The sequence below is a fragment of the Ursus americanus genome, chromosome 22, assembly GCF_024610735.1.
Source record: "Ursus americanus isolate L20-20 chromosome 22, mUrsAme1.1.p, whole genome shotgun sequence".
NCBI lineage: Eukaryota > Metazoa > Chordata > Mammalia > Carnivora > Ursidae > Ursus > Ursus americanus.
In genome coordinates, this window is record NC_142148.1 from 11,923,703 (window position 1) to 11,950,837 (window position 27,135).

The 27,135-nt window shown below is 46.1% G+C and overlaps 1 protein-coding gene and 1 long non-coding RNA gene across 3 annotated transcripts in view; one reads left to right on the forward strand and one right to left on the reverse strand.

The window, feature by feature from the left end:
* Positions 1-900: 900 nt before the first annotated feature.
* DDX27 (DEAD-box helicase 27) lies at positions 901-18,419 on the reverse strand. The gene is made up of 21 exons (XM_045771536.2): positions 18,242-18,419; positions 16,579-16,725; positions 14,903-14,962; positions 14,485-14,650; positions 13,901-13,944; positions 13,689-13,775; positions 12,909-13,014; positions 11,525-11,698; positions 10,721-10,871; positions 8,393-8,492; positions 8,081-8,222; positions 7,031-7,184; positions 6,117-6,198; positions 5,844-6,021; positions 4,554-4,660; positions 4,270-4,372; positions 2,673-2,767; positions 2,469-2,592; positions 1,841-1,928; positions 1,203-1,277; positions 901-1,076 (listed from the first exon to the last, which is right to left on the reverse strand). Exons 1-21 carry the CDS (start codon positions 18,335-18,337, stop codon positions 1,058-1,060), a joined length of 2,298 nt encoding a protein of 765 aa, XP_045627492.2. The 5' UTR covers positions 18,338-18,419; the 3' UTR covers positions 901-1,057.
* Positions 18,420-18,434: 15 nt separating this feature from the next.
* The window catches only part of LOC123775942 (uncharacterized), a 31,165-nt gene continuing 22,464 nt past the window's right edge, over positions 18,435-27,135 (forward strand). For both annotated transcript variants that reach the window (XR_006775205.2, XR_006775204.2), the window contains exons 1-2: positions 18,435-18,703; positions 22,848-22,962. This is a non-coding gene — a long non-coding RNA (uncharacterized LOC123775942). The remainder of the gene's footprint in view (positions 18,704-22,847; positions 22,963-27,135) is intronic.

Here is a 27,135-nt window from a genome sequence, read left to right on the forward strand (position 1 = left end):
GAACCACCACTCTAAAGGGTAAAAGCTGTTTTTTGCAACAAGGAGCTAATTTATCTGGGATCCCTTCTGTCCCCTTTGAGCTTCCTTCTCTCCAGCAGCATTTCCACAGCACAGTTAGAGTGTGGGTTCAGGGAGACCCTAGTTTCAAAACCTGAACTCCCAGTGTAACTTTGGAAAGCTACTCCCCTCTATGTGCAAAAGAGGGACGACTACTTCTCCCACAGGGTGTAGTGAATTTAATGAGACCGTGCTCGGTACACAGAATGTCTGGTATATGGCTGATGCTCGGTGGATTACTGCTTTTAGTTCTAGGACAGACATCAAGAGAACTTCTAGGAAGAATTTCCTCCACATCCAGGTCCTCTACAAGCGTAAAGATGGATTGGAAGTAGATGGGGTAGGGGTGCCTGGGTAGTGCAGTCGTTAAGCGTCTGCCTTCAGCTCAGTGCGTGATCCCGGTGTTCTGGGATCGAGTCCCACATCGGGCTCCTCGGCTGGGAGCCTGCTTCTTCCTCTCCCTCTCCCCTGCTGTGTTCCCTCTCTCGCTGGCTGTCTGTCTGTCACATAAATAAATAAAATCTTAAAAAAAAAAAAAAAGGAAGTAAATGGGGTAGACTATGCTGAGGGATGAACAGAGGAATAAAATACACAATTCAGATTGGTTTATTCTCCCTCCCAAAATATACTTCCATTTGTTTTGGGGTTTTTTTTAAGTTTTATTTTAAGTAATCTCTACACCCTACACAGGGCTCAAACTCACAACCCCAAGGTAAGAGTCGTACACTCCTCCGAGCCAGCCAGGCACCCCCCATTTAACTTTATGTGAAACTTAATCAGCAAGAAGAGCCTTGACTGACTCACAGGGATGCTTAGGAAATAAGTCTGCATGCCACCACCATCCCCTGATCTTATGTTCTTTTTTTTAATGTACAAATGACACAGACTTTACATTTAAAAAAAATTTTTTTTTTACAAATGGAGAGAAGAGACCAAACCAGGATGACTTCCCACAAGGAAGGGATCTAAGAGCTGCCCCATGAACTTCAGGCCAACACAGCTACTTCTTCCTCTTGTACCTATGAAGAAAATCCGCAGAGTAAAGGCCAACTTCCAAAGCCAGAAAGAGGAAGGAGGAGCTTTCCCATCAAAGGTCCAATCCCAAACAGGCACAACCTCTGGCCCTCCGTAACGGCAAACATTACCTGGATTTAGACTTAAAGTTTCCTCCTCGCCTCTGGTGGGGCAAGCCCAACTTTTTCCTTTCTTCAAAGGAGGGGCTGCAAGTGAGAAGATGAGACGCTGAAACGAAGCTGGACAGACGGACAATGTCTCACTGCCGCCCCCACCCAGCTCCCACATGAAGCAGTAGCATCACCGAGGCACCGTTTTCGGGGCCTGAGGTTCTAAACCGGGTGTTTCCACCTGATAATATGGGACTGTGGAAGTCAGGGCCCAGCTTTAAAAAAAAGACCAGAAGCTTCATCCATCCCCAATCCAACCCCAGTCCAAGGGATATTGGAGTGGGGGTGGGGGGGGGGGTATAACACATTCCTAAGAGCAAACCAGGATTCTTTGCCTTTCTAGCTCTCCTGAGAGAAAAGTCTACTTCTGAACCAGAAATTTTCACCTCCAAGGCAGGAGGGCCTTAACACTTTCCTCCTGTTTTCACCCTGGGATCCAGAGATGGGCTTAACTGGGGGCAGGGGGGTGGTTTAGACAGGAACCCTTAAAATTATATATTATAAAGCTACAAGTATATGGGAATTGGGGAGGACAGGAGGGAGAAGGTGTATAGCTTCGATTAAAATACAAAGAGCCCCATGATGACTTAAAACTCTACCCGGCTCGATACTGTTTCAGGGCCTTCTTGCTTGTGTTGGTAAGTTCTTCATCGAATACAGATTTCTTCATCTGCTTTTGTTTCTTGGCTGTGCACAGAAAGAATGGGTTAGATATATCCTCTTTGGCCCAAGCTCCTAAATCCTATCCTTACGCTCGGAGTAATGGTTCCAAGTTCAGTGGATGCTCTGACCAGATGATTTACTGACATGGCAACAAGACATTGGATCATTGGATCCCAGCAGAAAAGGGATGAAGAATTCAGAAGTGGCAGGTGTGACGAACCACTCCGAAGGATGACTGCACAGTCCCAAAGTGAAAAGAACCACTGAAATGTGAAATGGGCTGAAGACTGACTTCACTTCTTTTTACTCTGACCTGCTCCTCCAAGGGGCAGTTTGTAAGGACTTAAGCTCGAGTCAGAAAGGCCTGGGTTCAGATCCTAGCTCTCCCCATTAACCATGGGGTCACTTCACCACTTGAGAACCCAAAAATAACTGTACATACTGGTACACACATTACTCAAAAAATATGGGCTCTTATTATCCCTCCAATTTTCTCCCTGATCAGAAGCACAAGTTTCAGGGAGAACCTTCCTACCAGCTCCTGTGGGCTCCCCATCTGCCTACCAGGGCCTCTTGCTGGCTCCTCCTCAGGCATTGCTCGAGCCCTCTTGGCTCTGCGATTCCTCTTGGCCAGCCGCTCAGCAAACATCTGTGCCTTGAGGATTTCAAACTGGGACCTTTCCTCTGCCTGGAAGGAAGAATGATGTGAGTATAGAACAGACCAGGAAGCCCTGACCCATGCCGCTGAGCAGGGACCCCGCCACTTACTGTCATCTCCCCCTTTTTCTTGGCATCCTTCATAAACTTCTTTCTCTTCTTCTTTCCTCTTAAGGCCAAGTCAAACTCCTGCAGAGCCTTGGCAACTAGGATGAGGAGAGAGTACACGATTTCAGGTACCATTTTACATATTTTTTTAAAAGTACACATTTTAAATTGGTACATAAAAGTTCAAAATGAGAAGCAGCAAATCACATTCTCTGCTGGTGGTCACCTCCATCTCACTAACACGCTTCTTCCACTATTTCTCCAATAATCCACTTGAGACGTTCGTTATCTACATCGTGTTGTGAAGGATGATTTGGTTCACTTATACTCCCAGACCTTCCTGCCATATAGTTGTATCTATGTTTAACACAGAAATTTAACATGCATGCACCCTTTTTGTCCCATCAGACATAAGCAGTATTTCTTAAATTGCTGGTACAACCTCTTTGGAGGGTAATTTTGCAATCCCTAACAAAATAATAAATGCACATATCCTCCGGCCTACAATTTCACTTTCGGGGATGTATCCTGCAAATCAAATACACGTGTTTAATTGTGAAGGGGCGTTTGTACAGTTAACTCACTGCATGGTTAGAAAAGAAAAGATTATAAACAACCTCGATGTCCCTCAACAGGGAATTAATTAAATAAATTATAACCTACCCACATGATGGAAGACCATGCAGCCATTTAAAAAAAAAAAAAAAAGGCAGCTATGTATGTGCTTGGATAAAATCTAAGCTACAAAATTAACTGGAAAAAACAAAGTATAGAAAAATGTGAATTTGTTTGATAAAAAGGGGGTAGGGAGGGCAGGGAATACATATAAAAATCTTCCTGACTTAGTTCTTTTTAAATTGTGGCAAAATAGATAGAACATAAAATTTGCCATTTTACCCATTTTTTTTTTTTTTAATATTTGAGAGAGAGAGTGAGCAGGAAGAGAGGGAGAGGGAGAGAGTCTTAAGCAGATTCTGTGCTAAGCGTGGAGCCCGACACAGGGCTTGATCCCATGACCCTGAGATCATGACCTGAGCCGAAACCCCGTCGGACACTTACCCCAGTCGGACAAATGCACCACGCAGGCGCCCCTCACCCATTCTGAAGTACACAATTCAGTGGCATTGATTACATGCACAGTATTGCACAACTGTCACCATGACCTCTTTCTGTAACTTTTTCATCATCCCCAAACAGAAGCTCTGTAACCATTCATAACTCCCTCCCCACAACCCCTGTAATCTCTCTTCTACTTTCTGCATCGAAGGATTTACCTCACATAAGAAGAATCATTAACCATTTGTCCTTCTGCGTCTGGATCATGTCACTTAGGTTCACCCTTGCAGCGCGTATCAACTTCATTACGGCTAAACCATATTCTATCGTACACGCATACCCCGTTTCGTGTAACTGTTCATCTGCTGACAGACACAGGTCGCCTCTAGCCCTTGGCTACTGTGAATAATGCTTCAGTGGACACTGGCATACAGTGTGCCTCTGAGTCCTGTTCTCAGTTCTTCTGGGAATAGACCTAGCAGTGGCCTTGCTGAGTTCTAGGAGAATTCTGTGTTCAGCTTTTTGAGGGACCTCTCCAACATACTTTTTTCCTTCTTCCTCTCTTCCTTGGTCTGGAACCAGCTTCTCTCAGGCTCGTGGTTTGATGCCTCCTTCCCCTTCTCCAGGAGCCGCTTTGCTGTGTTGATCTGTGGAGAGAGCAAAAGGATGGCTGCCATGACAGCTCTGTCTGATAATATGTAGAACGACAGCTGCAGGAAGGCACACGTCTGGCCGACACCGCGTTTCGTCAGGGCAGGACCAGCAGAGGCTGCCACAGCCTGCTTCCCGCCCAGCCCTGCAGGCCCCCCACCCTCCGCGCAGCCCCACCTGGGCTTCCGACTGCTGCAGCTCTTTCTCCTCGGCCTCTAGCTGCAGAACTGCATACACGTCCTTCTCCATCTTCTCAATCTTATCCCGGAATTTGAGAATGACATCTCAAAGGGAAGAGAACAACAAAAATTTTTAAGTAAGAATAAATACTGTGTAACTGATGAAAATAATACAGATGTGTGTTTAGTGACAAAAGAGAATTGGGGTTTCTTATGGGTGACTTCTCTGCTTCACAACACACACCCCCATCCCACCCCCCAAAGAGCCTGTTGCTCTTGGAATAAATTCCAAACTCCTACATGTGGTCCCTGCCCTCGGAGCTTCTATCTCTGCCCTTGTTCACCGTGCCCTAGGCCCTCTCTGGCTCTTCCTTGACTCTGACTCACACCACGTCTGTTCCTGCCTCAGAGGTTTTGCCCTGGTTTTCTCTGCTTGGCACACTGTCCGCAGACCACTCACAGCTGCCTCATTCTTATCTAGGACTCAGCTCAAATGCCATCTGTTCAGATGCCTTTCCTAAACAGCTTTCGAAAGCAGCATCTCTCCTCCTGTCATTCTGGATCACATCTACTCTTATTATTTATTGTCTTTTCCCCACCAGAGTATCAGCTGTTTTGTTTCCTGCTATATCCCTAATACCTAGGATAGAATAAACAGCACCGGGCACTTGGTAGTACTCCATAACTGCTAGAGGGAATGAATTAAGTGAAACTGAAAAAAAAAAAGAAAGAAAAAAAGACACGTATGAATGGAATAAAGGTCTCAAAGGATATGTGCCTAAATGCTAACAGTGGTGAGCCCTTCCACAAGCAATTACACTTTGGCTTTTATTTGCTAATTTCTAACACTGAATATATATTATTTTTATAAATTTAAAAAACAAAGGATGTGACCCTACAGATGAGAAGGAAATGAATGAAAGACATCTAGAACAAGTAAGTGCTGACCTCTTTCCCCCACCAAAAGGAAGGGGGAGGCGCGGTGATTAATAGGGCTTTTGCCCCAAGAAGAAGGCTTCTCTTCCCAAAGGTTGGAAAGTAACCTATGAGTGGGGCAGTCGAGGCGTAAGTCTGTCTCATTCCCTTTCACACAGAGAGAGACACAGAGGGCAAGGTGAGACCGGTCCAGGGTCACTCAGCAAGGAAGCTGCAGGACTGGAGTCCAAATCCGGCTCCTGACTACTCTCACCTATGACCCCCTACTCCTGGCTCTGTCCCACAGAGTCTGGTCTAGGACCCTCCCTGTCCACCCCAACCGCCGTGAACTGCTGCAGTAGTGCCCACTCACCTTGGGGAAGTACCCGGGCCTTCACGGGGGCCTTGGCGGCTTTCACGATCTCCTTTAGCGTCTTCCGCTCTTCTTCTCCCACCAGAGACACTGAGCGCCCAGCCCTACCCGCCCGTGCTGTTCGTCCCACCCGGTGCACATAATGCTTGATGGTGTTGGGCATCGTGAAGTTAATTACCTGGAAGGTCAAAGTCAGACCTGGGAGTTGGAGAGAGGACACAAGGAGGCAAAAAGGCTCCCACCAAAAGTTCAAGGAAGATGGGGGCTACTCACCGTTTTAACCCCCTCGATGTCAAGGCCACGAGCCGCCACATCTGTGGCCACAAGGATGTCGATCTGTTCATCCTTAAAGCGCCTGGAAATAGCCACAAACAGATGTTCACCTAGATACTCAACCCCGAAAATGCTCCACAGGAGCCTGAGCCAGAAGAGAGAACACAAATCCTTTTGAATTCAACCAGGAGAGTACAGATTGTCAGTGATAATCTAAGAGAGATCCTAAACGTCAGACCGTCTAATACGCGACAACGTAAACATCCTGTGACGTAGAACAAACACAGTTTGGTTTATACCACCTTAAGCCCCAACTCCTACAAATACGAAAGTTCGGGAACCACAGAGCTAGACTGTAGAAGTAGCGTATGCAAATGTCTCAGCATTCAAAGCAGCCTTTCTTTAAGAAAATACCTTTCAGCTGCCTATGATAAATGCAGACAGATGAATTCTAAAGGGTCCCGCCTGGCCTACAAGCATGACTCCATTCTACGAGAATTAACAACAAAAAATACATGGAAAACACAGGACATGGCAAAGTACATCCTTAGGAAATGGTGGCTGGCTTTGATTTCAAATCTCGTTCTATCAGACCCAGGTATGCCCACTGCTCTGGAAAAGCTACAGAACACAGGACATGTGCTGTGCCTTCCCAAGTCAGGATTTCCTGCTGTGGCCCCACTCAGCAGCTCCAACACTCGAGCCCTGGGGCTTCTGCAAGACTACGAGGAGTTCCGAATGTATCTAAGACATAACCTTATAGCAGCTGGACTAAAATCTTGAAAGTGGGGAACTGTGCCATCTGCATCCCCTGCAATCTCTCTAACGTGACCTCTGGGTGGTTATTTTCTCTGTCTCTATGAGGAGAGCCCTCTCTGAAGGATGGGTGGGAGCCTGAGCCTCCCAAAGCTTACCGGAGGGCTTCCAGCCGCTGCGTCTGTGACAGGTTGCCGTGGAGCTCGCCCACCTGCAGCCCCATGAGCCCCAGAAGGATGTGCATGCGGTGGGCCTGCTTCTTGGTCTGGGTGAACAGCATCACATGGTCAGTGAAGGTTCTTGTCAGCAGAGCTGGGGGGAGAGAGGAGTGAGCTGGAAGCCACTTCCAATACATACGCCCTCCACACCTGTGAAGTGGCTGCTGTGGCTGGCACCGGGGGAGAGAGGCAAGGTCCCTGCCTTGTGAGGCTCACATTCCAGGGCACAGAAGAGAGGCCAATTCCCAATTCCCAAAGGTGACAAATGCTGTGAGAGAATGAAGGAAAGATGGGGACACAGCTTTAGGGCTGGCCTCTCTTAAGAGGTGATGTTAGGCTGAATGACAGGGCAGGCTTGTTCACAAGATTTGGGGGAAGATTCCAGCCAGAGGAAGGAGCAAATGTGAAGGCCGCAAGGAAGGACAAGCTTGGTGGCTTTGAGAGAACGAAAGCAAGAGTGTGGCTGGGCATCCAGGCAGGCAGGGGCCAAGTCCCAGAGGGCTGTACCGGACTCACTAAGGAGTGTAGACTGTGGTCTGAGAGCAATGGGAGACACCCGACAGTTGTAAATAGGCAGGAAACATGGGTGAATGTTCGCTTGTAAATGATCATTTTAAATGATCTGCAGTGTGGAGAATGGGTCAGCAAGGGACAAGAGTGGGAGTAGGAGCCAAGTCCAAGGCCACTGCAACAATTCAGGAAAGAGTAAGCAGCTTGAAACAAGGGCCAGAGGGGCAGTTGTGGAGGAAGTAGTTGGGTGTTCAGTAGGACCTAAGGAGGACTGGACAGTGGAAAGGAGGTGAGATGACAGAAGAAAGGGAGGAAGGACCCATGGCCAAAGTGGCAGAGCACATTAACGGCAGTACCACACAGCAGGTCAGGGAAGTCCATCAGAGCAGGTGCCAGGCAACACCCAGCCGCTTGAGTGTGCCACCCAGAAGGCCAAGGGAGTCCAGCACCCCCCTGTCTAGTCCCTCCCTGGGCTTTCACCTGCCACAATGGCTTCCCGGTCGCCTTCCCGATTCGGCCGGATCCGGATGAACTCCTGCCGCAGGAAGGGGGCCACGTCCGTGTTGCTGTTGACAAATATTCGGACAGGATTCTTCAAGGAAACAGAAGCCAGATCTTTTACCTGCCCAGGACAAACACAGGGATGCTCACTGGCCTGCCAGGAGGCAGGGGGTAGGGGGTGGGAGTAGAGGTGGAGGCAAGCCACACTTGCCCCAGGCCACCCCCTGCAGTCCAGCCTGGGTCCTCTGCATCCGTCCATTCACCCAGCCAAGCAGAATTCCTATGGCCCACCTCATCTGTCATGGTGGCTGAGAAGAGCATGGTCTGGCGGTGGTGGGAACACATCCGGATGATCTCCTTCATCTGTTCCTCGAAGTACTCGTCCAACATCCTGATGAGGAGGGAGAAGGAATCAAGAGAAATGGACTGAGTTTGCATCTGTCACAATGACGGACAGAAAACATCGGACAAGCTGATGTTCTGATGTTGTAACTGGTTATGCTTCAGGCTCATTTATTTACCCATGTATTAATATTGTTAGGTTACCCTTTCACTAAGATTTATCAAGAACTAGCATTTGGCCACATTTGTTTTATCTCCTTTTTTCTTTTTGCTGAACTGTATATAAGTAAGTGGCAGACATCACAACACCTTCCCCCTAACGATCTCCGCACACATTCCCTAAGAAAGGACCTTCTCCCTATACAGCCATCATGTCATTATCACACCCCAAACATTTAAGTGTTTGAATAATACCTGAAGTACAGTCCAAATTCAAATATCCCTAACTGTCCCCAAAATGTCATTTTATAGCGATCTTTTTATTTTTTTAATCCAGGAAACCAAAGTTCCTATGTTGCATTGGTTGTCATGTTTCTTTAGTCTCCCTTAATCTAGAGAAGTCTCCTTAAGCTTTCACATTCTGTCTTTGTCTGCTCAGTTCCCAGTGACTGGATTCGGTTAACTCATCGCAGCGAGAAGGTACAGCGGTGCGGCTGTGCACTTCCCTCAACATCGAGAGACACAGACCGTCCGTTTGCTCCAGTACCACTGACGTGAGTTTGATCACATGGTTGACGTGGCATCGGCCAGTTCTCTTTGCTGTAAAGGAACCTTCTTCTCTTTGTAGATAATATTAATCAGTAGGATTACTTTGACTCCAATTTGTTCAGCTGACTCAATCCTTCACAGTTCTTCCCCCAGTTCAGGCTCCAGTCGAGCATCACGTACCACATTGAGTTGTCATGGTCCTTGATCTCTTTAAAAGGAAACATGCAGCCTTTCTTGGTCTTCTGAGACTTTAACATTTTTTAAGAATACAATTTTCTTCCCCTTTAAAACTGTGATCAGATTACATTCCCTTTGCTCAGGAAGATCTCCTTTACCTCCCTCATGACTCAAGAATGGTTCATTTGCTCTGGGGGAACCAATCGGTTATTCAACAAACACTTACTGAGCACCTGCTAGATACCAGACACAACCCTGGGCACAGAGCAGCAAGCACCACGAAGCCGGCCCTTCACAATATGGTCCAGGGGAGAGGAGGTCACAACCACCACACAGGCACTCAGGCGACAATGTGGGAGGCTGGAGAGGCACAGCACCTCAGAGGACGGGAAGCAGGAACTGTTCAGACAGTGGTCAGCAAAGGTGCTTCGGGTAAGTGACAACTGGAGCAGAACCTGAGGAGGTACAGGTCATTCCGAACTGAGGGGACAGCAAGCGCAGAAGCCCTGACGTGGGGCTGTGCTGACAGGACTTCCCAATGGACGCTGTGTGGTGGGAGATGAGGCCACAAGAGTGATGCAAAGGATTCTGGCCTGACCCGCTGGGAGGACGGAGCTGCCATGCACGGACGTGGGAAGAGGGAGGGGCGTACGGGGTCCGAAGCCCGGCTCCAGACCTGTTTAGTGTGGAGATGCTTTAATTGGAGAGTAAACCTGCACAGGCTTTGGGGTTATTTGTGGCCTCCTTCCCCTGCCTCCACTTTGATCACGAGTCCAGTTCACTGAGGTTCATTCTGTTCGGTCATGAAGGAAAGAGGTGAGCAGATGGGACCCATATGAGAGAAAGGGGGGGAGGGGGTCCCCTACCACAGTAACAGAGGCTGTTCAATCCTCACCGTGCACTGGCACTCTACCTGTATTACTCCTTGAATCCTCAACACCATGAGGGGGTATTATTCTTACCCCTCACTTACAAACAAGAGATTTGCTTTAGAATCCACATAACAGGGGCGCCTGCCTGGCTCAGCCGGTGGAGCAGGATACTCTTGATGTCAGGGTTGTGAGTTCGAGTTCCATGTTGAGTATAGGGATTACTTAAAAATTTTTAAAATCTTAAAAAAAAAAAAGAACCTAAATAATATTTCCAAATCTCTGTTAGGAAACGGTAGAACCAGAATTTGATCTACCCTCCCTCTTAACCGTCCCATTAGAGAGAAAAAAAGCAGGATAATCGAGATGAACAATGAACAGATGTCCACATGTGAGCAGCTGAATTGGCATCGCACGCATGGCTATGGCAAGATCCATGAAGAATCATGCAGAGGCAGGTTCTCTTCTGGGGTGCGGCTCCCAGGACCCCGGAGCACTTGGGGCCCCACCGTTTCAGATGTACCTGTCAGCCTCATCCAGGATGAGCACCTCAATGCTGCTCAGGTGGAAGGAAGGGCAGTTGTGGAGGTGATCGATGAGCCGGCCCGGGGTGGCGATGAGGATGTCAGGCGCTGCCCTCAGAGCTGCTTCCTGAGACTTCACGTCCAGGCCTCCTGCAGAGAAGAGCCCCGCCAGGTGGCCGAGTCAGTCAGTTGTTCAACAGCATGGACCGGGCCCTGCCACCTGCCACGTCCCGTGCCAGATGCAGGGGAAACAGCAGAGAACGAGACTGACTAAGGCCCCGCTTGTGTGGATTTTACAAGATGTTGGGAGAAACAGATTATTTCATTACAACTGTGCTAAGTGTGAAAAAAGATGATGACATGAAGGCACTTCAGAACAGAAGGACTCAAACACCCAAGGACTGACAGAAGCAGCTGCGAAAGCAAATGATTTCTCCATCACCTTTGCCTTCCCACTGCAGAGGGAGGGTCACGTGAAGGTTGGTGAACAGTACCATAGAACATCATCAGAAAAAATCTGCCCCAAATATTTGATTCTTTATTCATAGAAGGAAGAAATTACATCCTAAATTTGTTCAGTCCCAAGAAAATTTTTTTGCCCTGAATTCTGAAGTTTCATTTTCTAAGGCTGGTGAAATCTCAGTGAAACCCTCTCCCCTCCCCCCAACTCTCTACTCTGAAAACACCTCATCTGGTTTTTCAAGTGGGTTTAATCATAGGAAGGCCTTCCTGGTACCCGTCATCCTCAGATGGTGGGCCCCCCCGCCCCACTTCACAGTCTCTCAGGGGCGTCAGACACTCACCCACGGCCAGGCAGGTGGTGATGTTGCAGAACTGAGCCAGCTGCTTGGTGACGGAGTGCACCTGGATGCCCAGCTCTCGGGTGGGAACCAGCACGAGCACGCGCGTGACCGGAGCCTGGCGGGGTTTGTAGATCAGACGCTCCAGGACGGGCAGGGCGAAAGCAGCGGTTTTACCTGGAGAAGAAGGCAGCAGAACACAGTGAGACGAGCTTCAGTCCCTTCAAGGTTCAGATTTTCACCTGAGCCCAGAAAACCTACCTATCTGCTCAGGCGGAAATTAAGCAACTTTTTTTTTAATAAGCTTTTTTTCTGGTTTTAAACCACAGGGTCAATGTAAAAAATCTGAGAAGTACAAAAAAATATGAAAATAATAAAAATCACCCACAACTCTGCCAACCAGAGATAAACATTAACATAATGGTATCGAGATTGCCAATATTTTTCTTAATGGACAAAAATATAAAAATAAAAAATTTAATGCAATAACACTATATATTCTGTTCAGTAATCCCCTTTCAAAAAAAGCATAACAGGGGCACGTGGCTGGCTGAGTTGCTAGAACATACAGCTCTTGATCTTGGGGTGACAGGTTTGAGCCCCACACTGGATGTAGAGATCACTTAAAAAAAAAAAAACGTATTTCCTGTTTCTTTATTTTTAAATGGTTGCATAATAATTCTATCATGTGACTACTTCTATAATTAACTGTACTGACCTACAACACCATGATGAACGTCTGTTTCATAAAATCTTTATTCCTATTGCAGCACCTGGGTGGCTCAGTTGGTTGGGTGTCTGACTCTTGATTTCGGATCAGGTCATGATCTCAGGGTCGTGGGATAGAGCCTTGCATTGGGCTCTGCTCTCAGCGGGGAGTCTGCTTGAGGATTCTCTCTCTCCTTTACCCTCTCTCCCTGCCCCTCTTAAATTAAAAAAAAAAAAATCTTTACTCCTATTATGGCAGCAACAAGAGATCACAAGCACAGAGACACCCTAATACGATAGTTATAGGTCACAGATTTCAGGGGGTCTCATGAAGGTCACTTTTATTTATACATAAGCCCCAGTCATAGGAGTAAAGATTCTATGAAAAGAATGTTCATCACAATGTTGTATATTAACGAAGTTAATTATAGAGTAGAAACAGTTATGTAATAGAATACCATACAACCATATTTTAAAAGTGAAGAGTACTTAGAGAAATAGGAAAATGTATGTTGAGGTTTTTAACAGGGTTAGGGTTATAGTGTTATTGCATTACAATGTGTATTTGCATATTTAGCCAAGTGGCCCTGGGGTAGATCAACCTAGACCCCTGCTGCAGGTTGAACAGCCTCCTCCTGCCTCCTCCTCTCCTCGCCCCCCAAGTCACTATCCTTTTTACCTGTCCCAGTGGCTGCACAGGCACAGATATCCTTCCCCAACAGACCCACAGGTATGCAGGCCTTCTGGATTGGGGTGGGCTGCTTGAAGCCCATGACTGTAATGGCCTGAAGAGAAAAGACGAAGTCAGACAGGATGGAGAGGAGGAGTCTCAGCAGGAAACAAACAAGGCAGGTTTCCCCACAGGCGGTAACTGCTTCAGTCCCTCCCAGTCATTCATTCTACAAACATTCATCGAGTGCCAACCATGTCGGAGACCTGTTCAAGGCACTGAGATATAGCAGTAAACCAAAGAAATAAAGACCCTGCCCTTGGCAATCTTACAGACTGGTAGGAAAAAAGACCAAACACCATTACATGCCATATGGAGAAAACCGCAGCAGTCCAGGGGGCGGGGGACGAGTACGATTTACAGTAGGGTCAGGGAAAGTCCCATTGAGCAGAGGATGCTGAGTAGAACCCTGAAAGAGGCGAGGAGCACCCCAACCAGATCGCTGGAAAAACCTTCCAGGCAGAGGGAACAGTAAGTGCAAAGGCCCTGAGGAAGAAAACGCCTAACCTGTTTGAGGGCCAGGGAGGAGCCCAAGGTGGCCAGAGCAGAATGCGTGCTAGGAGACCTCACCAGAGGAGACCAAAAAGGGCAGGGCCTTATAGGCCAACATGGAACTTTTTAAGAGGGTTCTCTGGCAGCTGTGTGGACAACAGAATTTAGGGAGGCAAAGAGCCCAGTTTAGGGCAGGGTGACTGCAATAATCCCATGGTTGCCGAAAGAAGCCACTACCTTCAGGAGAGGGCGGGAAAGGTTCATGTCCTGGAATGAGAGGTTTTCATCATACTGAGATGCATCTTCAAAAAATCCTCCTGTTTCCTACACCGGGAAATCAAAAGATAGAACGAGAATTCAGCAAAATGGGCCTGAGGAAACTAACTGGCCTTAAAGTCCTGTCAGGCTGCAAAAATACGCTGTATGCTGTCTTCCACGCTCATGCTCACCTGTCCTTTCTTCTTCTTCTTCCGCTCCTTTACTTTGAGTGTGTCTGTGGAGAAAAACAGAACGACCATCAGCGTTCATACTTACTGAGCATCTATAATCTGCCAGCCGCTGTCCTAAGTGCCTTCCGTGGATACCTCACTGAACACACACAACTGCCTGAGGGAGCTACTGTCATTAGCCTCGTTTGACGGTGAAGACAGCGTGCAGCAAACTCGGCAAGTACCAGAGACCAGGCTCTCAACCACTGCACTCTATTATCATGCCTGAGCACTCACTTCTGCAAGAAATATTTATGGAGCACCCACTACGTGGCCCGGTGGGATGTGGGGGACCTATCACCCCAAATAAGTCTGAGTCTTAGAGGTGCCAGCAGCTGTGCGGGGCTGAGGAGGAGGAAAAGGGTACAGTCTGCCAGCGAAGTACACCCACCCTAACAAAACCCCACGAAAAACGGGAAGCTAGAAGGAGTTCGACCTGGAGATCTTAAATGTGACTGTGTAGAACACAGGAAATCCTACAAAGGAAAGGTGGACTCTTTCCAATTTCCTGCCCCCGTTTCCTACAGCGCCTCTGTGGCGCCTACCTGCTTTGGTGAGGATGTTCTCATCAGCTGACGAGTAATCCGTCTCTGAGTCTTCGTCTTCTGGGCCTTCCTCATCTTTCCCTTCAGGGTCTTCCTGCTCCTCCGGTTCAGAGCCCTCCTTTGCTTCTTTCACCTTCTCTAACTTCGCAGACTTGGCTTCTTTATCCTGGAAAAAAATATTACAGTGAAGCAAGGCAACTACAAACTTCAGGAAATCCAGAACCTCTGAAGAGCATTACCATGCTCTCCGGCCTGGGCAGAGCGCTCTGTGGACTCTCAGTGATTATTAAGAACAGACACACAGAGAAGCCTGTGTGCACCGCCGCACTCCAATTCAGGCTTAAAGAAAAATGGTGGGGTCGTGTGGAGGGCAAAGCTCCGGGCTTTACACGGAGAAGCACCTGCTCTGCTTTCTCACCTCTGTTTTCCTTTTCTTGCGGACTTTCTCAATCTTCTCATCTAATGTAGTGGCTGCCCTCTGCAGATAAAAATAAGATGAATAAGAAAGACATATATGGGAAAGACACAAAGCAAGGTTTCTCTGAGGGCTGGGTCTCCAACGTTAATATAGAAGAGGCTTGTCTGTCCTTGGACAGATTAATCAATCTGCAGATTATTCACAACCACCAAACAACGTAACAAATAAAGAGTCAAGTGTGAAAAACCTTTACTTGGAACCAAGAACATCCACATTTTAGAAGGTGTTTACAATTTAGAAGAATAGAATTACCAAGAGATGTCACATTTATTTATCTGAATGCTACTTAGAAAAACCCTTCCCCACGCTAATCAGACAAAATTTAGCCTAGCAATTAAATACTGAAATCAAAGGAAACTCCGGTAATGCTGGATACTGCTAAAACTTTTAGAAAGGGTAAGTAATGGCAGGCCTCCCTCACATATGCTCAAAGCACCCTGAACTGCCACAGTATTTGCCACAACTATAATTAACTGTGTAATTATTTGTTTACTTATCTTCTACCCTGCTGGCCTGCAAGCTTTGTAAGACCAAGTCTTTAATTACATGGGGTCTATATGCCCAGACCTGGGAACAAACGTAATACTTGTTAAGTGAACCTGGAGTGAACTTTCATCAAAACGTGGAACAGGGGAACAAACACTTCATAATTAATTTGAAAAAGGAAAATTTTTCTGGCATTCTCTGAAAAAATACTGAAAAGGAAAAAAAAAATCACAAAGAAATCCTGTGCAGGCGACCATGAAGAGGCAATGCGGGTTTATTTTATCACCACACCAACAGAGTCGGGAGTAAATAGCTCTGAGCAGGCAGTACTTCTCTGAGGCCCATGGAATGGAAAACAATGCTGATGCGTCTTCTAGCTCGCTCACCAGATTCAAAGGAAAACATGGGATCTTGGCAAATAAGCAGATGACAGTGACATTTGTGGCAGCCTTGGCTATGCTGTGGGGGAACCAGGGACCCTAAACAGTGAGATCACCTGGCAAGTGACAGAATGACAGTATCTGTGGGACAGATCAAAACACTACTACCAAGGGTGCACGCCAGACTGTTCTTTGTTACAAACTAAAGTAACAAAAGTTTCTCTCTAGTATTCAAAACAAGGAGGGAACACCTATAAAGAGACCATTTTAACATAGCTACGCTCATTTTTTTTAAGTCAAGCAATTTATACGTAATATTTGGTATTCCTAAACCATTAGACCAGTAATCAGATTCCCTCTAAAACATTTTTCTCACATTTTAGGTGTATAATATCAGGAAGGTCTCCCTCAATATATACTGAAGTTAATCTAAGTTCGCCACACCCTCCTCGAGGAAAAGCCATCATGGATATCTTCTAACGAAGGAAATAAGATATTTCTGATACTGTAAAATATTCATGTGTTTTAACTAGTCTGTAATAGAATCTATGTTGCCACATTTTACACTTCGGTTTTAATCAAGACGGGGTTACTTGTGCCTGCTTCTCCCCACCCCCTCAAAACTATACCACATATTTCCAAGAGTTCCAGCATTTGCTGAATGTAAGCAGACGGCAAAAAGCAGAGAGGTTAGACCCTGAAACCTTAACAGCCCACGGCCCGGAACTGCCTATCACTGTCCGTTCTCACCTTCTTCTTGAGCTGGCTCATGACATCAGCCATGGCCCAGCTGCCATCATATGCCCCCTCCTTCTCAGTGAAAACGAAGTCAGGGTTGAAATCAGCGCTGCGGTTCTTCTGCAAGGCTTTCTGCTTTCTTCCCAGCACAATGGGCCCCTGGGAAGAGGGAGAAGCAGGATGACTACGGCGCTGAGATGAAAGAACACACAATAGGAATCTACGGTTGTCATGGGAGATTTTAGCACAGCTCTCTCAGTAACTTACAGATCATGCAGACAAAAAATAAGTGCAGAAAATCTGAAGAGCACAATCAACGAGCTTCATTCCTGTGAACATATAGACAAGGCGGCATCTACCACTGGAGAGTGTGCGTTCCGAACAAACACGGAATAGGTGCAAAAACTGATCACACAGGAGGCCTTTAGGCAAATCTTCAAAAAGTTTCAAAGAATCAATATCATACAGACGCTTTTCTCTTGCAGCAATTCAATTAAGTTAGAAACACAAAAACCCATTCATCTAAAAACTGGAAAGGAAGGAAGGCTGGCTGAATTATGGCTTCTGAGAACTAGAAAGTGCTACACTGACCTTTGTTCTTCACTTTAAACAATCTCATAAGAACTCTCACCCTAAAGTTTATTATTAATAATGATTACATAGTGGAACTATTGATAGCTGTACAGCACTTCATATTTTGACTTTGGTATTATCATTTGCCATATTTGCTCCACTACTTTTTAATGATAGTTTTCCATTCAAGAAATGAAAAGATCATTCCAGCTGCTAAGTAGTGAATGGGGGAGGGGGGAGAGAAAGAGCTGGAGACCAGGTACCTCAAGTTGCTGGGTCTCCAGGCACAAGGTGGCAGTGGCTTGGGCTAGGGTAGGCTAGGAGAAAGGGGGAAAAATTAAAGGGCGATTCCTGAGCTAGTCTGAATGAAACTGGAGGGGAGTGAGAAGGAAGACGCTGTAAAGGATGACGCTTAGGTTTCTGGCTTGAGATGGAGCAGGTTGGGAAGGTGAGGGAGACCCGAGTTAGCTTTGGTGAAGCTGAATTCGTGGAGGCCGTGGGACACCGGCGCGGAGGTGTCTGTAGGCAGATGAGGCTACAGTGGGGCAAACACCCGGGCTGGATCTTTGTAGGTTGAGCACCTTTTTCATGACACTGTTCCTCTTTTAATTGCCACACTGCTTAACGTCTGTAACCCTCCTCCCACCCGGCATAAGCTTCAGAAGAGTGGTGTCCTTGCCCATCTTGTTCACTACTGCGTCCCGAACGCTGAACACTAGGTGTAGCCTGCAGACACCTCCACCTGGGTGTCCCATGGCCTCCATGTCAATAAATACTGGCTTAATGAACGAACCCCTGATCAGGAACCACGACTGGCTTCGCCTCTGGAGCTCTATTACACAGAGCCTGGATTCAACATCAGTGAAGGGGTACTGAGCTCGCCAACACCACACGGCGCGTTACCGGCAAGGCGCAGAGGTGAGCAAAAGCGGTTGGTGACCAAACTGAGGAAGATCTCGGGGTCCCCTTCCAGGACACTTGCCGACCTGGCAGGAGGATGCTGAGAAGCTAGGGGCAGGGGCCCGAGGAATCACGGAGAAGGCAAGCAGTCACGGAAATCCGACTGCACGCCACCGCGCCCCCAACCCCGATCAACTCATACCTCCTCCTCCTCCTCGTCCCCGGAGTCAGACTCAGGATCCCCCGGCACTTCGTCATCTTCGCCTATGGTCCCGATTAAACCCAGCTCCTCAAGCATGCTGCCGCTGCCCCACTTCCGGAAATCAGCTCTCACGCAGGCCAGCCCTTACTTTCCGACTGCCTCCTCGTCGTCACTGCGCATGTGCTGACATCACTTCCGCTTGGGGGAAGGCCCCGCGGCGCTCCCTCCTTCGAGCGCCAAGTGCGCACGCGGCAATCTGGGAGGTGGTTTCGGGTGACGGAGTCCAGAGCCCGCTGGGCTTGGGTGAATTTCTTTGTCTTGGTGCGCCGGCCGCGGCGTGCGGCGTGCGACGTGCGGAGGAAGTACGCTGGCGGAGCTGTGTTCCCGTGTGTTTACGGGCTGGCGGAGCTGTGTTCCCGTGTGTTCACGGACGGAAAGTTGCGGAAGAAATGGCAATAAACGGTTAGCAGGGATTGCTACTGGGCAGTAGAACTATGTGATTTTTATTTTCTTCTTAGATTTTTTCCGCAATGCACATTTATTTTCATTAAAAAAAAATAAACAAAAATAAGAATAGTTAGCACTTATATAGCAGTTACTGTGTCCGGAGAACTGATTAAAGTACTTTTACATGCATTACCTATTTTAATCCTCATAGCAACCCTAGCAGAAGGTACCATTACTGTGGACATTTTACGTACGGGGAGACTGAGACAGAGGAAAGTTCCCAAGGCCACCGAGCCAAGATTACAACCCAGGCAGTTGCTCTAGAGTCTGGAAAGTACCTCCCAGAGCTTACCAGTAACTTTTCCTCTCCTTTCCTAGTGTGGAAATCTTGGCTCGTACCTGCAGCTCACGATCATCTTCTTTAGGCAACTTTCCCTAAACATCACCTCAAACATGTAGTTCTCCCAGACTACCCATCCTTGGTAGCTATTTGCTCCCGTGTGCATGTGATTTTTACCATTTTCAAGTGTACGGTTCAGTGGCATTCATTGCATTCACGATGTTGTGCAACCATCACTACTGTATATTTACATACAGAGTTCTTTTCATGAGCACAAATGAACTCTATAACTATTAAGCAGTAGGTCCCCGTTCTTCTCTCCCCAGTCCTGATAACCTCTCATCTATGAATTTGCCTATCCCGGATATTTCATATAAGTTGAACTTTACAATATTTATCCTTTCATGTCTGGCTTACTTCCCTTAGTATTTTCAAGGCTCATCCATGCTGTAGCTGTGTCAGAACTTCCCTAAGGCTGAATGATGTGCTGGTTGTACCAAAACCACATTTGGTTTATCCGTTCGTCCACTGAGGGGCACTTGGGTTGCCCCCAGCTTTTGACCATTGTGCATACTGCTGCAATGAATAGTGACTTAAAAGGATATATCTGACTCTCTGTTTTCAGTTCTTTTGGGTATATAGCTAAGAGTGAAATTGCTAGGTAAAATGATAATTCTAATGTTTAGCTTTTTGAGGAACCACCAAACACTATTTTCCACAGCCGCTACACATTTTACATCCCCACTAGTAATGTATAAGTCTTCCGGTTTCTCCACATCCTTGCCAACACTTGCCGTTTTCCTCCTCCTTGTTGTTGTTGTTGTTGTAGCTTCAGGTGTCTTTTAATGGTGGTTCTGATGGTGGTGAGTTTCATACCCTGGCCTTAGACACTGAGTCTTGTGAATGAAGAATACCTGTCACTTTATTGAGTGTTACTTCTTTACCTCTGGATCCTAATGGAAGGTCCACCCCTCGTAAGCACATAGACACAAAGTTTTTTATACAGTTACAGGGGCCTCTTTGGCCTCCTGAAGTTCATCCAGTCATCCTAAGTGAAATTCTTTGTTTCAGGTGATGGACAGCAGAGACTTGATCTGATTCATCTTCTGTCCACTTCTCTACACTTCTGCTCCCACCACCTCGTTCAAGTCACCATCTTCTCTCAACTGGATGTCTGCAGCAGCAGATTGGTCTCCCAGATTCTCCTCTTGTCTCTCTTCAGTCCATCCTCCACACAATAGAGAGATCTTTCACAAACTCAAATCCTATTGCCTTGCTCCTCTGTTGGAACACTACAATAAGCTTAGAATAAAATCCTGACTACTGAGCAACATGGTCTAGCTCTTGCCTACCCCATCCGCTTCTACTACTACTGTCCCCTTGTTTCCTCTACTCCAGCTACATTGGCCTTCTTATTACCCACACAAGACAATCTCATTCCCACCTAAGGACCTTTGTGCTGACTGTTCCCACTACCCAGAATGCTGTTCCCTTCAATCAGTACGTGACTGGCTCATGCCCATCCTCAGATTTCAGCTCAAATAGAGAGTCCTCACCACCCCATAAACCAGTAGCACCCATCTTGCAATCACGCCCTATCCCATCCCTCTTATTTCTCTCCTAGCACTTAGCACTCTTTGAGATCATTTTATTAGTTAATTTAGTGAACTTGTGTATAGTCTGTCTTACTAGTTGTGAGCTCCAGAAGGGTGAGGGCTTTGTCTGTCTTGTTCACTGCTGTATCCCAAGTGCTTAGTATATAGTGCTTGGCACATAGCAGGCACTCAGTGAATGCCAGGTGAATAAACAAGTGAACGAATGTCTTTACATGTTTTTGAATCGTTTTCAGATGTATATCAGGCCTGTATGCCCGTCTTTGCTCAGTTCAGATAGACCTTATGTCAGCTCTGGCTCCCTCCCATCATTATCTGAGTCTGGAGAGCAGGAAGCATGTCCAACTCTTGTGCCATAGAGCAGTGCTGCAATTTCACCATCTATAATGAAGGACCGACATTTTAAATTTCCAATCCAGGGTCTCCTGGCTGGCTTAGTTGGTAGAGCAGGTGACTCTTAATCTCGGGGTTGTGAGTTCAAGCGCCACCTTGGTTGTAGAGATTACTTAAAAATCTTTTAAAAATAAATTAAAAAATTATAAATAAATCAATTTCCAAATGACTGCAGACTGGTACTTATGTGAAATACAATGAAATATTGTAGCAATGCCAGTTTGCTGGAAAACTTCCTAAAATCTTAGTCTCAATTCTGTACTTTATTGTCCTGAGCAGGTAATAAACAGTTTGCAAACAGGCATCAGGTGCAGTCCGTATTTTGAGTCAAACTGTCTTAGAGCTCAGCACAACACATGGTAGATGTCAGTGTTTAGAGCATTGCCTCAAACTCATAGAAATCCAAGACAACAACTTCACACTGGGTTAAAAGCAAAGATGGACACGAACAGACTTTGTTTACGACGAAGCATCAAATACTGCCAATTGTTAGAGCAGTGTCCATTTTAACTTTCTGCAGCAGTTAAAATGTCTTATATCTGTCCTGTCCAATATGGTAACCATTAACGTGTGGATCGAATTTTCCACTTTTTATTTTAATTAAGTTAAATAGCCACCTGTGGCTAGTGGCAAATACTTTAAATAGTGCGGCCATATCAAGTTGTATGTTTGAAAACACTCCTCCATCTCCTTCAGAAACTATTAATGTATCAGTGTCCAAGATCTATCTTACTCTACTGCCTAAATGTTGGTCCAGTCAGGCCTTCCCCCATTCCCCAAATCAGTGGATGACAACACCATTCAAGGAGCCATGGGTACTTGATTTCTCCCCCTCCTTTACTACCCCCTCTCCAACCTCCCATTCTTCATATCCTCTCAGTATTACCGCCATTTCACGGGTCCCTCTAATTCTCCCTATCTCCACCATCACCATGTCTTGCCTGGAGAGCAGCCTCATAACCAGCTTCCCTGGGTCCAGTCTGGTTCACCTTTCCCTCCCCCCCTGCCTCGGTGAAAATTCTTGAGTGACTTCCATTGTTTTTTGTTTTTAATTTTTATTATTATTTTTTTACTTCCATTGTTTTTTAGGATACAGACAAACCTCCTTCCCCTGGCCCCATTCCCACTTCCAACCCCTATGTAGGTCAAATTCCCTCTTTTTTCTTTTCTTTTCTTTTCTTTTTTTTTTTTTTAACTAGAAGTCTATCATGATCAGTGCAATTCTTTGGAGCACCAGACACAGTTTCAACTTTACTTTCATTTGTAGTGACTTGATAAGTGGTCTTTCCCACTAGATCGTCAGCTCCGTGAGGACCAAGACTGGGTCTGGTTTCGCTCAACATTTTATTCTACCTCCTGGCAGGATGACATTTGGTATCAAGGCAGGTTAACTGAGTGGTTGAGCTCACGGACTGTGGAACTAGCTCTCTAGGTTCAAATTCCGGCTTCACCTCTTAGTAGGTATGACTTTGGCAAATTACCTTCCCTGTGCATCCGTTTTCTCACCTGTAAAATGGCAATAGAGTAACACCTACCCCTTAGAGTTTTAGATTACATGATTTAAAACAGCGCTTGGCACATAGTAAGCACTGGCTAATGTCACTTATTATTAAATGAGTATGTATCATTATTACATAAACGAAGACAGGTATCCCATACTTTTTGAAAGTTTACGTTACACCGCTTCGCTTTTCTGAGAGACCTGCATTAGTTACCTGTTTGCGCTAACTGGAAGAAATCAGAAGAGGATGTTTGCGTTCGGGGAAAAAAAAAAGACGAAAAGCAAAAATAGCACTCAACCGTTGTTTTGCAGCCCGTGGATACAGAGGCAGTGCGCCCCAGCAGCGAGAGTGGCGCCACCAAGTTCCTTCCCTGGGAACTACACTCAGCATCTCAGCATCAAACCACCGTAGCTTTGAATTGTGTAGGTGAGTATCTGTACTTTATCTTGATTTATTTTGTGCATCCATTGCCAAGATGTGTCGTAAGGCATCAGAAGAACCTCAAAGGTTATTTTTTGGGGGGTCTGGAACACTCAACAATTTTTCCGTATAAATTAACAGCAATTGTTCCTTCACATTAAGACATTTCCGCTTACGTAGGAATGCTGTCCTTTGGAATAGCAGGAAACCTGTCGGTGGACTCTGCCTCCCTGTTAGGATCTGCCAGTCAGGGGCACGTGGGTGAGACTGGAGGGCTGGAGGAGGTAGAAGGGAGCTGCTCCTTGTTTGCTGAAATTTCCTGCAAGTGTTACTCCAACAGTAATTCTTCCTAGAAATGACCTTTCATTCCAGTTTCCAGCTGGTTCTAGTTTGCAGGTTTCTATTGTTCTTTTTAACACTGGCAACACCAGCTTCACTGTAGCTGCTCAGCGAACCCACAGCAACAGCTGAGTGGCGCTGCCTTGTCCACCGCAGTGGGAGTCCCGGCCCCATGAGAACTTCCTCTGGGTTCAGAGACCCCAGCGGGTTGAGCCTCTCTGCTGCATTGGCCCCTTTCTCTAAACCCCTTCGTTTTGGTGTTTCCAGCCTCTTCCAATTGTCCCCCCAACTCATGGCTGCTCCCTGCAATTACTACTCAGTGTCCCTTCTTGCCTTTTATGTCGTTAACACCTGGTATGTGTACTTTTTAAAGTATGTTCACAAAATCTTTGATTTCCTCCCTTCAAGAGGTAGAGCTGAATCCCCCCTTGCGTGTAGGCTGTACTTAGTGACTCGCTTCTGAACAACAGAATGTGGGGATAATGTTGGAGTTCCTAAAAAACTTAGTAGCTACACTTAGTACTTTCTTGAACCACATGCTCTGGGAGAAGTCAGCTGCCGTGTGTTGAGGACACTCTAGCAGCCTTTGCAAAGGCCCATGTAATGAGGAGTGAGGCCTCCTGGCAACAGCCAGTAAGAAACTGAGGTCTCTGTCATGTGAAGAAAATACTTTTTTTTTTTTTTTTAAAGATTGTATTTATGTATTGGACAGAGAGAAAGAGCACAAGCAGGCGGAGTGGCAGGCAGAGGGAGAGGGAGAAGCAGGCTCCCCACTGAGCAGGGAGCCTGGCGCAAGGACCCTGGGATCATGACCTGAGCCAAAGGCAGATGCTTAACGACTGAGCCACCCAGGCACCCCTGGTTTTGGTTTTCTTGCAGATTTCACAAATAAGTGAGATCATACAATATTTATCTTTCTCTGACATTCCACTTAGCCTAATGCCCTCAAGGTCCATCCATGTTGTTGCAAATGACAAGATTTCCTTCTTTTTTATGGCTGGATAATATTCCACTGTGTATATATACACCACATATTCTTTTTTTTTTTTTTTAAAGATTTTATTTATTTGACAGAGAGACAATGAGAGAGGGAATACAAGCAGGGGGAGTGGGAGAGGGAGAAGCAGGCTTCCCGCCGAACTCAATCCCAGGACCCTGGGATCATTACCTGAGCTGAAGGCAGAGGCTTAACGACTGAGCCACCCAGGCGCCCCTACCCCACATATTTTTTATCCATTTATACATCAGTGGACACTTAGATTGCTTCCTTGTCTTGGCTATGTTAACAATGCTGCTATGAATATGAACAGATATCCCTTCAAGTTAGTATTTTTGCTTCCTTTGGATAAATACCCAGAAGTGGGATTGCTGGATTGTATGGTAGTTCTACTTTTAATTCTTTGAGAAACATCCATACTGTTTTCCACAGTGGCTGTGCCAATTTACATTCCTGCCAACAGTGCACAAGGGTTCCCTTTTCTCCACATCCTCCCCAACACTCATTATTTCTTGTCTTTTTAATTAAAGCTATTCTTTTTTTTTTTTTTTTTTTTTAAAGATTTTATTTATTTATTCGACAGAGATAGAGACAGCCAGCGAGAGAGGGAACACAAGCAGGGGGAGTGGGAGAGGAAGAAGCAGGCTCATAGCAGAGGAGCCTGATGTGGGGCTCGATCCCGTAACGCCGGGATCACGCCCTGAGCCAAAGGCAGACGCTTAACCGCTGTGCCACCCAGGCGCCCCCTAATTAAAGCTATTCTAACAGGTGTGAGGTGATATCTCATTGTGATTTTTATTTGCATTTCCCTCATGATTAGTGATGTCGACCACCTTTTCATGTACCTGTTGGCCTCTGTATGTCTTCTTTGGAAGAATGCCTCTTCAAATCCTCTGCCATTTTTAAATCAGATTGTTTGTGGGGGGTTTTACTATTCAGTTGTATGAATTCTTTATGTATTTTGGATATTAACCGCTTATCAGACATAGAATTTGCAAATACAGTCTCCCATTCAGTCGGTTGCCTTTTCATTTTGTCAATGTTTTCCCTTGCCAGGAAGAAGCTTTTTAAATTGGCGTGGTCCCATTTGCTTATCTTTGCGCTTGTTGCCTTTGCTTTTAGTGTCAAATCCAAAAAATCGTCACTAAGACCAATGTCAAGGAGCTGACTGCCTGCCCAGGTTTCCTTTGAGGAGTTTTATGGTTTCAGGTCTTAAACTTTCAGGTCTTTAATTCGTTATGCGTTAATATTTGTGTATGGCATGAGATAGTGGTCCCGTTTCATTCTTCTCCATGTGGTCATCCTGTTTTCCCAACGTTATTTATTGAAGAGACTGTTGATTCCCTATTGTATATCCTTGGCTCCTTTGTCATACATTAATCGGTCATATATGCGTGGATTTATTTCTAGGCTCTCTATTCTGTTCCATCTATCTAGGTGTCTGTTTTTATGTCACACCGTACTTTGTAACATAGTGTTGTAAGATAGTTTATAAAATAGTTTAAAATCAGAACGTATGATGCCTACAACTTTGTTCTTTCTCAAAATGCTCTGGCTATTTGGTGTCTCTAATAATTCTTTACATTAAATTTGCTGTTAAAATAACTTACATAGTGGAGCATCTGGGTGGCTCAGTCAGTTAAGCATCTGACTCTTGATTTCAGCTCTAGTCACGATCTCAGGGTCGTGAGATCGAGCCCCGCGTGAAGCTCCACAAGCCTGACTTGATTTCGGCTCAGGTCATGGTCTCAGGGTTGTGAGTCTAAGATTCATGCTCAATGAGGAGTCTGCTGGAGATTCTCTCTCTCCCTCTCCCTGTGCTGCCCCGCCCCCGCCCCAGCTTGTACTGTCTAAATAAATAAGTAAATCTTAGGGAAAAAAACGAAAGGCAGATTATAAGGACACCTGGGTGGCTTAGTCAGTTAAGTGTCTGACTCAGTCTCAGCTTGGGTCTTGGTCTTGGGGTCATGAGTTCAAGTCCCTTTCTTAAAAAAGGAAAGAAGGAAGGAAGGAAGGAAGGAAGGAAGGAAGAAAGAAGGAAGGAGATTATAAAACATGTATGGTAAGATGGAATCTTATGGGTGAGTTATTAAAAAACTAATCGGATTTGTGCTTTTTGCTGCTGTGGACTCACCAACTGAAAGAGGGGGAAACTAAGCTTCAAGCCCATCAGGGAAGGTGAAACTGAAGAGACCCAGAGGCAAAAGCAATAGAGATATTTGTCATCAAGTTTGTGAGAAGAATGTGGCCTGATGTCTCTGTGGGGAGGTAGATTCCCTAACACAGAAAAGGTGTGGAGGCTATTTAAGTTGAAGACAGACAACTAAATCCATTCCAGAATTCTCTATTGGTCAGTGTGATGGTGAATTTTACATCAGCTCGACTGGGCCACAAGATGACCACATGTTGGTCAAATATCATCTTAGGTGTTTCTCTGAGAGGGTTTTTAAATGAGATTAACATTTAGGAGCACCTGGCTGGCTCAGCTAGAGGAATGTGCGACTCTCGATCTTGGGATTATGAGTTCAAACCCCACATTGGGTGTAGAGATTACTTAAAAATAAAATCTTTTAAAAAAAGAGATTGAGAGAGATGGAGCACTGGGTGGCTCAGTCAGTTAGGTGTCTGCCTTCAGCTCAGGTCATGATTCCAGGGTCCCGGGGATCAGGCCGCTGCTCAGTGGGGAGTCTGCGTCTCCCTCTCCCTTGGCCCCTCCCCCAGCTCACACTCTCTTGCTCTCTCTCAAATAAATAAATAAAATCTTTAAAAAAAGAGAGAGAGAGATTCACATTTTTTTAAAGATTTTATTTATTTATTTTGAAGAGAGAGCCTGTGCAAGCATG

Coding starts and splice junctions, on each gene's coding strand:
- DDX27 (XM_045771536.2), bottom strand. CDS start 18,337: ATGCTTGAGGAGCTGGGTTTAATCGGGACCATAGGCGAAGATGACGAA. Junction 8,223..8,392: donor CAGCCACCATGACAGATGAG/GTGGGCCATAGG, acceptor TGTCCTGGGCAG/GTAAAAGATCTGGCTTCTGT. Junction 4,373..4,553: donor TGCAGCAGTCGGAAGCCCAG/GTGGGGCTGCGC, acceptor CTCTCTCCACAG/ATCAACACAGCAAAGCGGCT.